Raw genomic sequence first — 14,083 nt, forward strand, 5'->3', positions numbered from 1 at the left:
ATGAACGCACTAATGGAATCGAGCATTTACCCCCTGCCTTGGAAGGCGGCATGTACCAATCCAAATGCTAGCTAGCTACCCAGCACAGTGGCAGGGTACCCAGACTGCCCTGTTGTGGCATGTTGCTGGTCATGATGAATAGCATACTAATGCCCTTATTAGTTTTTGTTTCCATGGAGAATAGTTCAGAAATGCTTCATTTTTCAGGAAAGACATAAAAACACAATGGCAGGAACTGCTTCCTTAAGATTAGAAAGTGCTTTCATACTTGCTTTATTAAAAAAGCACACAATGTAAATCCATGTAGTGTTTAGTTCTGGGTTTTAATTTTTATTTATAACACTATTTCCAGCTTCTATACTTTTTTAAGTGGAAGATCTCATTGTTCCTTTTATGATTACATTTTCAAGTACTGTTGGTGCCATCATTTTTAGTAGCCGCTTTCGTCCAATTTATTTTTATAACAAGGGGTTTGAAAAAATCATCAGCATATCTGCCTTGTATTTGGTACAGTACCATTAATAATAGTCAGCATTCTTGTGAGGGTAAGTGACAGAAACCCCATTTTAACGGGATTTAAAGCATAAAAGCAGAGTTTGTTGTTCGACTACCTGGATCTTAGGCAAAAGGCACAGGGGGTTGGTGACATCTAGGCACCATCAGGGATCCATGGAAGAGCTTGAAATCCCTAACTCTCCTGTCCTTCAGTTCATGGACCCCTGCTTATCTCAGTCACATCTTGAGGCTCCCGCACTGCAAAACGTTGATGAACCGTCCTTTTTTGTACTTATTTTCCCTCCTCTTTGGGATAGGCACCTCCTGACAATAGGGTTGTTCTCCCAAACATTCAAGCTGCAAGCAGAACTTTTTATATATATTAACTAGTTTTATTAACTTTATCATCAGTATCCAGCTCTAGTTGCTTATGGATCAGTCTAAAAGGAAAGATTTGAACATCACCCAGTATTACTTTCCACAGGAAAGTGTTTTATGTATTCCAAGTCTTACCCAAAATGTTATTTGTCAACCTTAACTTATAATGGAATTGGGTTTAAAGTAATTTAGGTCAAAAGGATATAATATTGAAAGCTAGAAAAGTGTTTTTATTTTGATTGTTACTACTGAAAAGCAGAAAATATTTTCCAAAAATTAGGAAAATGTAGTCAGTAAAAATAAATATAAAAAGAGAAATAGAATAAAGAGAATGTAAAAATCTGAGATAAACTTCTATATGGTTTTAAGAAAAGCAAAACTATTTAGTAAATGGGGGTTACAGCACTATCCCATCAACTCTTATTGCAAGCAGAATTTTTCTAATAATTAGCTTATGTGTAGCAGGAGCCATTTGCCTGAAAGACATGGGGGAAATCCAGGCTACCACTAAGTTACATGTAAAGGCAAGAAAACGAAGGCAAAGATTCATCGCTTTGCCTAGTGTCATCCCACCAGCTGATCACAGTCAGGATTCAAACTCAGACAGCCTAAATTCAGATCCTATGCACTGGCCTTCTACTGCACTGCCTCCAGTCCACATTCTCCATGTTCAGAGTATCCTGAATTCATTTAAAATGAAAGTGTAATTATAGATTTGTTTACTCGGTGATACCACATATTTATTTTAAGACTTTTATATAAACATATCTTTTAATAGTTTATGGATACTCTGCACTACTTGAAATGCGTGATAGAAAAACAGGGCATTGCCCTTTTTGCTATCAATTATGTCATATGGAAAGAGTACTTTGAGTTCAATTATATTATCTGAGTACGTATATTTCTGAGTATAAATTGATTCTTTCTGTTAATGCTGAACAATATCAGATGTTACCTGTGAAGTTGGATCTTGGTCCTTGAGATTTGCTAAGAGAGAATTGAGAGCCAGAACTCAAATACAAGGGGGTGTTCATTTAGAAAGTCACAGAGGTAGAAGAAGTGAGTCAGGTGGCCTGGGTGGACTCAGGAAACAAGTTACAAAGTTACAGAGTCAAAGGAAGGGCCCATGTAGCTTAGGAGAAAGAAAGCACAGAAAAGCACCTAAGAGAGAAGGCACAGGCATGCTCTAGAGATAGAGAGTGGGTACATGGGTCCTTCTTCTTAAGGGTTTTTAAAGCAGGGGGGGGGTGTGCTTTAGGACAAGTCTCAGGGGAGACTCTCAATAGAATATTCATTAGCTTTCCCAGGTGTGTCCTTTCAGGGTCTTGGTTTCCACTGATTGGTGAGCACCAGGATAGGGGTCATTAGTCATTGCATCTTATCCTGATGTCAGTCATGGTGTGGCTTCCTCTGGTTTTGCTGCCTTTGTGGGACTGGAGCTAAACAAAACTGAGGCCTAGATGTTACCTTTAGTTTGACCAAAGCTCTGTCTCTGTGGTTAACAGACCCAAGTTTCATTGCTCAGATTATTTGATGTGGGTCAGAACCTCATTATGGAGAAGACTTAATGCTGAAGAAAGTGGTTTTGTAAGGAATTGTATGGGAGTCATATGAAGCTATTCTCCAGACCCTTTGTTCCAACCACATGACTGTTGACATGTCAGGGGAGGAAAAGTCAGAGGAGGGTTTGAAGTGCATGCCCAGTGATACGAAAGGTCAGGGGGGTTAAACTGCATGTCTAGTGATATGCTAGGGGAGGAAAGGTCATCCTGGGGGTATGTCCCATCCTACAACACTGATACCATTTTTTGGCATACCCTATCCACTGATGGTTATTGAAGGCATTATATAGACTTTAATTTGTTCTTGAATAAATGAACAGTGAATAAAAATTTAATTTATTTGACCTCAGTTCATAAATATTTATTTATTTTCATTATCTGGAACATCTACTTAAAAATCTATACCCTCTCTCTCAAAAAATAAAAATAAATAAAAAATCAATACCTTTTTGTTCATGATATTCCCCATAGAAACTCAGAATTCCAAAAGCAGCCTTCAAAATGTTCAGCTTCCTTGCATAATTTAAGAGGAATTCTAGGAGGAATGGCAGGTATCCCTTTAAGAATTTAAAAGAAAAAAACATTTCTATAATTAACAATTTGTTTTCTTTAAGCTTAGTAAAAGAGGGGCTGCTAAACAATTAATTGCTCATGTTTAATTCACAACCAGTATATGCAAATGCTGCTTATAATTAGAACTGTATAAGTATGTACTTCAGATTCAAATGTGGCAAGTTGAGCTACACTCTGTTGGGGCCAGTGCTAATTCTCTGAGGCTATTACATACCCTTTTCTTCTCTAGTGCTGCTACAATGGATGAAACTATATCCCAGTATTGGAGGAGGTCTTTACACACTCCTGCTATTTACCAGGAAGTAGCTTAAGCTAAGAAAACCAGACTCCAGGGAGGGGACTGGTTTGTTCAGCCTCTGTCTTTCTAAGTATGGATGTTAATAAGACTGGATTTCTTTGTATTTTCAGCATTATGTGGAGGCGATGTTAGAGGGCCTAGCGGAACAATCTTATCACCTGGTTACCCAGAATTTTATCCAAATTCTCTGAATTGTACTTGGACTGTTGACGTAACCCATGGAAAAGGTAATTTTCCTCGTAGAATAATAACTGGGCTCTCTTCTGAGTTCTTATTGCAACTCTAGTTATTGCATTATCCTTTACCATATAATTTTTGCATGAGCAAAAATAGATCACTAGTAAAATTTACTTTGAGTAACTGCAACAGAGGATTATATTTACTTTTCTACAGTATTATAATGTGCTCATGTTTTTACCAGAATAGTGAGAAGAAAGACTTACTTTCTTTTTGAAACCTGGGGTTCCGGGGTACAGACTTTTCTTCCTGAGAGTTCTTGTCTTCATAAAGTTTGAAGAATAAACTCACACACCAAAAGGTTTCTTTAATTTAAAAAAAATGTAGAAGTTTATTAAAAGCAAATACAAACTCCATCTGGGTAAGGGTGTCCCCAAAGGGGACGCCATGGTGAGGGCCCCCCCAATGGGAGAAGCCTGTTCTTTCTCTCTAATGGGAGAAATAAAATAAAAAAATCCTGCCTCGTGTCCCTTAGTCTCCAGTTTGTGTATGCTGTAGTTCTTTGTTGGAATCTGACCTTATTAATTGGTCCCTTTCCTTAATTTGGGACTCTGTCCCCTACCCTCCTGCTTTCCTCATTGGCCATTCTGCTCCATAGAATTAGTTTCAAAGCTCAAAGCCCAAGTGATGCCTCCTCTTTCTCCCCCCCTTATCTTGCTGGTTGGAGTTGCCTTTGATTTCCCAGCTGCCCAGGCTAGAGATACCCCTGTCCTTGGTTTATGGCTGTTTTCATTGTTCCCATCAGCCTGGAGATTTCTCTATTCTCTGAACAAGTAAGATAAGCACTTGGTGTCTTCAAGTCTCCATCTTTGTGTTCCTCTCCCATGGACCAACCTTATTCCCTATACTTTCCTAATTAAGGAAGCTAGTAACTCTTTCATTTTGATGTGTTATGCTAATGTTATTTGGAATTTGCATATCAACAACATCTTAAACAGATGGCTTTTGTCTCTGACATAGTGTTAAGAGGTTGATTTTAAAAGTTCAAAAGTTTGTATTAAAAATACAAAGATGGTTTGTAGTGCTGAGGCACTTAATTGTAAAGTCCATGTTTATATCTACTTGAATATTAAAATGTTTATGATTATTTATTAAAATTATATTCCCATATAAATTTACCCTTATTCTAGAAATATTTGTGTCTCAATTTTTTTTATCAGAGCTGCAGATATAACTCACATAGAGTATAATATTGCACTGTGCATATGATATATTTTAATACATCTTTAAACAAATAAATGAAAGTCCTGTAGTACTAAATATGGTTCATTCATGTAACACCACTAAAATAATAAATTAGCAATATAAGTGATGAAGGCAATAACTTAACTATGGGGAAATGGTCATCCTAATATATTAAAATGACTTAAACTTATTTACCAGAAAATCTGCTTGTACTAATATTTTAAAAGAGTTAATTTATTCATTTAAAAAACTCATGAAATGATAGAAAAGTTTAATGAAGGGAGCTCTGCTTGTTGGAAAAGTTATCTATTGACTATGGTGCATTTGCAAAGGTGTGTTCAGGTTGTGAAAATTCAATGAGCATTTTCCAGTATATTATATGCACAGATTGAAGTACGTGGAAAATAAATAAATAGAGAGCCAGTACATTCATTTAACAAATAGTTCCTCTTTATTTTTGCTTTGGAAGTTGAGCACTATGTTGTTCAAGGAGGCATGTACCATGTTGGCCAGAAAGCTGTAGTTCTATTACCAATGGAGAATATACATTTTCCTTGAAATGTTCAGAAAACTTGAGTTATTTCTTTTCAGTCACTGTTTTTAAATTTTATTTCCAGCAGTTTCTAAGATATGATTCACTATATTTCTTATAAGGATGCTGATAGGGAAAAAAAAAAGATAATTTTATACTGTACATTTGGAAAAATTTATAGCAGTGCCTCTCATTTTCAGAAATCGGTTATGAAGAGGGTCCTTTTTTGTTGGTAGTTTGGTAACTCATTGATTGTTTTGGTATATGTTGTAAATCTAATTTTCCTCTTTCTCTTACTAGGTGTGCAGTTCAACTTTCACACCTTTCATTTGGAAGACCATCACGACTACTTACTGATCACAGAGAACGGGAGTTTCACACAACCACTGGCGCGTCTGACCGGCTCAGAGCTTCCTTCAACCATCAATGCTGGCCTCTATGGGAATTTCAGGGCTCAGTTGCGCTTCATTTCTGATTTCTCAATATCCTATGAGGGATTCAATATTACATTCTCTGGTAAGAAAATAGTCAAGTAAAAAATGTTATTTTGACAACAAAAAAAATCACTTTAAAAAAAAAAGAATGAACATTATTTATGTATGACAAAATAAAAGTAATTTTAAAAAGTAGTAAATAAATGTCACCGAATTTTAAGGAACATTTGAAATACTTTGAATAAATTAATTAATTTGCTAAAAAATCCACTAGTTACTTTTTTTAACTTACACACCTGTAGAATTTTAAAAGAGAGAAAAACTAGCTAAAATGCCCAGTGAACTTAAAATAGAAATTCAAATGCATATTTTAAAGCTTCAATTAGGCTTTATAAGTAAAATTTGACTTAAGCCAGTGATAGTCTAGTTTTATGTGTCTTGAAAAAGTTTATAGGCCAAGATAGAGACAAGCAGTTTATTCTTTTGTAACTAAATGTTCAAGAAAGATTAATGTGCTTCTCCTTTTATTTTAGAATAACTTCATCTATAGGCAACTTTAAGACTTGGATTACAGAAAATAAAATTTATAAGACTAAAGTAAATATAAACTGTTCTTGTCAGTTAAATTTCTATGGCTGAGTTGAATGGAATTGTGGAAAAGTAGTTATTTCTTAATGCAGAAATGATAAATAAATCTTATACCAACTTGCTAATATTAAAAATTTAATATTCACAGTATATATATATATATATACATATATATATATATATACAAAAGCTAACCTTGTTCTTCAACTATTTTTTTAATATTTTCATAAAAATACTTGTCTTATTATATAATTTAGGTTTTCCAGAATGAGTAGTGAATGAGCATAGACAATTTAGGCTAGAATATTGAAAGTATGTACAAATATGTTTTTAAGCAATGCAATAATGGTCATCAACTTGAAACAATTCCTCTTGTTCACTATTGCAATTACATAGTCAGTTTGTGCTCTGGGAATATTTTTAGGTAAGCTATATTTTTTTAGGATGATATATAAATTACCATTTTTTGTTCAATCCACTCTACTTTCTCATACTCTGAAGAGTGTTTAGCTGTTCATTTTCATGATGCTTATTCATTGCTTCTGTAATGTAAGAGAGAGAAAAGTGTGAGGACACTTCAGTCTTACATAAATGCTTGCATCTGAAGTCAGATGTTTTGTTTTGTTTTTAAATTATGAACTAATTAAATTTGTTGTATAATAGAGAAATGAGATTAAAGCCATCAGGTAAAATGCATTCCAAAATTATTTAATTCCAGACGTTTTGTGTGTGTTTTTGAAAATATGCATCAATTATCTTAATTTTATAAGTAAAAACAAAAAACAAAAAACCCTACAAAATGGATATGTTTCTAAAGCAGAAGAAAGAATAAGATAAATAGCTACATTTTCCATTTATCACTCAGAAGGTGACATTTTATCATCTATATTGAATTTTCCAAATAAAAGTATTAATTGAATTATTAGATCTTTTACAAAAGAAGAAAATCATGTGGGCCATTTGCACGTTCTCTTAACTAGACAATAGTTACTTTTTTAATGTATTACTAAGCCCTAAAAGCATCCAGGATTATAAAGTATAAGTCTATTCCTAAAAAGTGACTGCCATTTTCTTTGTCCTCCTCTCCACTAATTTACAGAATATAACCTTGAACCTTGTGAAGATCCTGGAATTCCTCAATATGGTAACCGAATTGGGTTCAACTTTGGAGTTGGTGACACACTGACCTTCTCCTGCTCATCAGGTTATCGACTGGAAGGGACATCAGAGATCATCTGTCTTGGTGGTGGCCGCCGAGTGTGGAGTGCACCTCTGCCAAGGTGTGTGGGTACGTGGTCAGCTGCTTTCATTTGCTTGTATGTGTAGTCACTGTTCATGGAGTTGCATGGTTATACACCCTTCTTTTTTTTTTTAAATAATCTGTTGAATTTCTTCATTTATTTCATATAAGTTATTTCAATTTCTTTTCCTCTTGGCAATCTGGTGTACCTCAATTAACTTCTTAACTGCTCCATACAAGCAACCATGCTTTTAAATTTGTTTTTAAATGGTGGGTATAAGGAATGAATAGATAGAAGGTAGATCAATAGCTAGGTGATGATAGATAGATAGATAGATAGATAGATAGATAGATGATAGATAGATGATAGATAGATAGACAGACAGAAAGCATCATATTTAGAAACCTTACAGAAAATTGCATTCTTGTATTCTGTTGATAGGTGATTGTCTCTAACTTCTGAATGAAGTTTTGATAATATTTTACAATAGAATTAACATCAATGAAACAAGAGTACTTGGGAAATGACACCCAATAGATAAGATAATTTAAGGGTGATGGGAGTGTGTATTGATTGACTCAATGTAAACATCGATAAAATTAATCTATTATTTAGATTAGTTAATATGGCAACTCATGTTGTAGAATAAAGAATAGCAATAATTAAAGTATTGAAAGTTGGGACCTACCACCTTAACCTTTGGAAATGAATGTTTTGATTGATAAAAAGAATAAAACATTTCTATAAAGAAAATGAAGGACATTTTTAGTAAGATTTAATTCATTTTCTATTTAAATTACAAATAAGGAGGCCAAAATTTCTTCAGGTCATTAGCCTTTCAGCCATTATCAGTACTTATTTTTTGACAGAACAAGTACGAATGGTCATTTTACAATTATTTCATGAAACTATTAAAACTTTCAAAAGCATATAACTTACAATTAATAAATTTAATTGTGGGTTGTGGATTTGTATAAATTATAATATGCTACAAGATCAAGCAAATTGATCTGTGGTTCAGGACCTTGACCTTTTCTATAGAAGTCTCAGATGAAAAATGAGAATGAAGAGGAAAATACCTCATGTGCCTTATTCAATATATTCCTGTGGATCTCCAAATCAAGTCAAAAAATGATACTCCAGGTTAATATTGTTCTGAAGGCTTTTATAGTAATTGTATTGTTTTTACAACCCCGATTGGTTATGTAAAAAATAAGTTAACATACCATGTGGCATTTCTTTTTAAAACCACAGACTTCTATAGAAATGGCATATGCAACCTCAGAGGCTTAAAGCTGAGAGGTGATGAGCAGCCACTCTCTCCAAACATTTTTCCAAGAAACTATGTAGGGTGCAGTTCTTCTGAGTTTGTTGTTGTTGTTGTTTTGTTTTGTTTTGTTTTGTTTTGTTGGTGTGTGTGTGTGTGTGTGTGTGTGTGCATTCCTCTGCTGTTGCCAGATTTGGAATTCCTTTCTTTACCTGTATTGCCCCCATTTCCATTTTTGTTTGGTGTATTTTCAAAGGCCAGTTAATAAGAACCTTGGGAATAGACCAAATGAGGGCTGCAGAGTATCTGGGTGTACATCCTGGTCATTTAATATTGAGTTATTTCACTTTTCCAAACTTGATTTTTCTCATCTGCAAAATGGTTCCAACAGTAGCACCTAGTGCATTGTCATGAGTCAGTTCTGAGGATTAAAAGAGGTTAGCTCTGCCAGTCAGATACCCAGCACAGTCCTTGGAACATAGGACGGATCCCGAACTTAGATGTTATTATGACTCAACTAGAGGCCCCTTGCAAGAAGATTCCTGTAATAGGGCTTCCTGCTGAGGTCTCTGCTACCCTGCCTGCTTCCCTTCTTTCTCCGCAGCCCCTCAGGCTTCTCTCTCTTCTTTAACACCCTGCCTACTTCCCTTCCTTCTCCCTGACCCCAACTGTTTCCCTTCCTTCTCCACGGTCCTGCTTGCTTGCTTGCTTCTTCGAAGCTTCGCTCCTTTCTGCAGTGCTTGGCTTCTTACTAAGCTGTCTTCAGTCTTCACTCTGGCCTGGAGATGCAAATTAACCGCCATCTTGGTTGGGTTAATTTGCATACTCACCCTAATTGGCTGGTGGGCATAGCCAATGTATGGTCAATTTGCATGCTTATCTTTTATTAGAGAGGATATTTTCAGTATAATTGGCTATCTATTCAAACTATACATTTAGTTTATAAAAGCAATAGTAGTAGGAATATGGTTGCATTTCACAAAACACTACTAGGCTCTTTTATTTATAATCATCTCATTGAATCCTTACTTCAATCCTGTTTTGTTATTCCCCTCATTTTTCATCAGAAAATCTGAGCCTTAGTATTAAGTAACTTATTCAACCAAGAGCATCAAGGTTGTACATGGTAGAAATATGATTTGTATATAACGTCTCACATTTCAAAACCAAACTTTTTCCTCACCAGAGGATTTTATCTCAAGAGGTCTAGCAAAAAGTGAATTTTGAAGGACTCTCAGTCATACAGAACTATAAAAAGTTAGTGTTGCTTTTCTCTCCAAGCATAAGGCTGTTATGCAGGCTGAAAAGAAATCATTGCATGTATAGATTTAATGTCCATGTTTACAATAAATTTTAATAAGTGGATTTATGAAAATCTGTGTTTGCAAAAAAAAGTAACTTAGTGAGTTTTATTTTATTAAATAATTTTTTTTTTGAGAGAAGGTTTTTTGGTTCCTAAATCTTTAATGGGAAAGAGGAAATAAAACCACCCTGGGGGCAAATTTAGAAAGAAAAATTATTTCTATGGAAAATTTCCCCATTCCAAATGAGCTATGGTTGCTTTGAAGTTTATGAAATTTACAATTAAGTGTATGGACCTGAATAAATTCCACTGTAGGTATACATTTAAGTTATAAGTCATTTCTAAATGCTAGTTTATTTGAACAGTTTTACTTCTTTGTAGATTTTTTGTTTCATTTCACATACCTATAATACCAATTCTGTATTCCATACTTGTATAAAAGCCATTGATTAGTTCTAAGCATTGCCAACATCTTAGAAAGTTTGTTATAGCGGCCATATTATACGTAGGTTGTATTTCAAAAGTTTACTTCTGTTTTAGTTGTTTGGAATCCAGATGGTCTTTTCCTAAATGTGCAAATAATTGATACATTCCCAAAACTAGTTAAGGTTTTTAAATTTTATGTCAAGTTTAAAACTAATATACTAAAATGACTTATTCTTACATTGTTATAGAGTAAGCAGGTGACTGAAAGTACGGCAGGTAATTGATAAAGCTAAATTGGAAACTTACCTTTTAGCCTTTATTTTTTGCTTATGAATGTTTAGTTTTGATTCTACGTTTAGTTTATAAAATTAGTGGGTGCCTTTCAGTTTCTGTTGATAGAATTACATGAATATTATCTTAATTCTGAGTGTCAGTTTATTAATAAGTAACACTTTTATTTAAGCAATTTCCTGAATAACCTTTGCATTTGTGTTTGTTTTAAGGTGATATTTTAACAAATATTAAAATATATTAATACCATATTAGGGTATTTACAATTTATAAAGAATTATATCATGTAGTATCTCATCCCCAAAATCCACTGATGCTGTGAATGTAGGTTTAGCATAACTATCAGTAAAAATGCAATGTCCATAAAAAACTCAAGGTTAAACACAAACTTAGGGGAAGACCCATGACGATTACACTGTCCTTGTCTCAAACCTGTGCTTGGTCTACAGCAACACACCTCTTTCCCTGACTGGAGGCTTCAGGAAGATAGAGGGAAATCTGACCTTAATTACACTTGACACTTGGCTTCAGATGACTTATACCGTCCTCTATCCTCAATTTTAGTTGGAGGAAACTTCGACAGCCTTGACCCATTTATCTGGGGTTACTTAAGTTCAGGGAAATTTATGGAGGCTGGAGAAGAATCTCGATAGAAATCAAGATGGAAATGGAGAGCATACCATCCACTCAGAAGCAGGGATCCTACCCTCTAAGCAGTGGCCTCCATTGCAAGCACATGCTTCATATTTACCCTCCGGGCTTTCCTAAGCTGTGTGGCCTTTTGGAAGTTGTTCAGACCTCTTTCCTGCCAAGTGTTCTCAAATGAGAAAAGTGGATATCCACATCCATGATGCAAGATAGCTATAGCTCTAAGCAATGGGAGATGTGTACTAGTAAATCACCCAGTGCACTCATTGACCCAGGACACTTGCTCAGCGAACCTTTGTCCCTTTTCCTTGTGCCTGTAACTCTCTCCACCACCATATTGTCAGTGCTCCTGAGAGCCATAATGTCTGATAGCTGTGAGAAGTGATTTTCACAACCCAGCAGGAGAGGAAAGAGGAGGAGATGCAAGCTTTAGTGTGCTATCAGCAGCTAAGTACTGTAAGTACACATACAACCTCGTTTACTACTTAGTGATCAAGATAAAAGTTTCACATTAAAAATATTCTTAGATTTTTACATTTTAGAAAAGATAAAAATAACAGGTAAAATCCTATGTTAGTAAAGATATTTTATATGTAAGTGATTTTCCTGGAGAGCCATGTTTCTAAGGAAATGAATATCCTTTTACCGTTTTAAGTAGCAACCAAATGTCACAGAGAAAAAAAAACAAGTTTATGAAAGCTGATTACTTTGAAAATAAGTAATCAGCTTTCATAAAGCTGTTTTGTTTTGGATCAGGAAATAAGTCCCTGATTTCTTTTTGTGAAGGTCACATTATAAAAACAAAACAAAACAAAACAAAAAAACCCACAACTGTCATTTTCATTGTCATATTTCTAATCAAGAAAAAACTTGCATGTTTTCACTCAGCTTCTAAATATACCAAGAACTAACCCAGGTTATGTTGTGTATTAGCAAGGATCTGACAAAAGAACAATTTGTAAAGTAGATTAGTAAGTTAATATTAGTCCTGATTTTCTTAGGCAAGAGTCCACACCTTTTGAAGTCATTTTAAAGATATTCACTTATTCATTCTTAGAATTCTCCATTTAACACATCTTCTTCTGTATCTAATTTTATGTGTCATTAATTTTTTATCTGACCTTGGGCAAGTAACAACATCTTACTGTAATCATAAATCAAATGGAAAAATGATAACTCTACAGTGCACATCAATATAGTATTCTCACTTTTGTGACTTTTTAGATGATATATGCCGATCATTATTTATTATTATGTTTAAAAATGAAAGTTAATAGGGGAAACACGATGCAGCATATATGGGAACTCTTTGTACTAGCATTGAAACTTTTTGGTAAATCTAAAACTAATCTAAAATGAAAAGTTTATTAAAATTTTTAAAAATGAAGGAAGAAAAGATGTGCTTGATAGAAACTGAGTATCTACAATGTAAAGAATCAATGTACATCTCCTATTTAATAGAACTTCAGCAAAAACTATGACTTTTTTCATTAATTTGGGATTTACAAATGCATGGATTTATGGAGAGCATTTTATTATCTAAACTAGAGGCCCAGTGCACAGATTTGTGCACCTCGGCATAGCCTATGGGGATCGGGCCAAAAACTGCAGTCCAGTGCTATCTGCTGCTCCTGCTTATCCCGGTCCCACTGTGCCTGTTGCTGCTTGGTAGGCTTGTTGCCGCTCCTCTGGAGTCTCTGGGCTGCAGCAGCGAGCTGTGAGCCCTGCATCTGGCACCCATTGGTCAACCTAGCGCGCTCCACTATGGGAGCACACTCCTGCATTAAGTGTATGGCCCCTGGTGGTCAGTGTGCATCACAGCAATCAGTTGACAGGTCGTTCAGTCATTTGCTCATTCAGTTGCTTAGGCTTTTATATCTCTAGGTGGTCCATTAGTAGATAAGCTACTAAACTTTTATTATACTGTAGCTGGCAAGTGAATACATGCTTTTTGGAGGTGGCAGCTGTATCTTAGTTATCTTTGCACTTCCTGTGTGTCTACCATAAATATTGGCATATCGTAAGGTGCTCATTCTGAGCATAAGACAGTATGAAATGAAGTTAATGTGATCATCCTGTACCAAGTTAATCAGAGTAGAGCTATCCAGATCGATTCACTCACAAGGATTCTTTCATTGAGATGATTCTCTGTGTTTATTAGAATATCAAGTTTCTTTGAACATTTTTTAAAATTTTATGATGACAACATAGTGGATTCCTAAAAACACTTCATTCCCCGTATATGTTCTCTGACTATCAATATTGTTGCAAACCAAAATTTGCCTGCTGATCGGAACAGTTAGTTTTGGGATTACAAGAGGGGCAGTTAACTGCCTTAGAGAACTGAGCTGCAGAACAGGGGCAAAAAGTGGCACATTATTGAATCTGTGCTTCAGGATCATGTCCTTGAAACAGTTGCCACAGTGAAGGTCTCACACCAGAAAGATTCACCAAAGAACCACAGAAACTTGCTTTCTCTACAATCTGAATGAACCTCTTCCTTATCTTGTGGAGAATATGCCCAAGGTCAGGGATACCTACAGCGCACTCTTCTTTCACCCTCTTCTTCTTATGCACTTAGCCCAGGCTCATTGGAAAACCTGCCGGAAAGAAAGGGAAATGGTT

At 35.1% G+C, this 14,083-nt stretch overlaps 1 protein-coding gene across 2 annotated transcripts in view; it reads left to right on the forward strand.

Moving 5' to 3' along the window:
* The window catches only part of CSMD3 (CUB and Sushi multiple domains 3), a 771,720-nt gene that overhangs the window by 466,437 nt on the left and 291,200 nt on the right, over window positions 1–14,083 (forward strand). For both annotated transcript variants that reach the window (XM_084864313.1, XM_084864314.1), the window contains 3 exons: window positions 3,417–3,533; window positions 5,561–5,776; window positions 7,382–7,570. In XM_084864313.1, coding sequence (XP_084720439.1) covers window positions 3,417–3,533; window positions 5,561–5,776; window positions 7,382–7,570 — 522 coding nt within the window. The remainder of the gene's footprint in view (window positions 1–3,416; window positions 3,534–5,560; window positions 5,777–7,381; window positions 7,571–14,083) is intronic.

Source organism: Pipistrellus hanaki (assembly GCF_964339955.1).
Source record: "Pipistrellus hanaki genome assembly, chromosome: 17".
Taxonomy (NCBI): domain Eukaryota; kingdom Metazoa; phylum Chordata; class Mammalia; order Chiroptera; family Vespertilionidae; genus Pipistrellus; species Pipistrellus hanaki.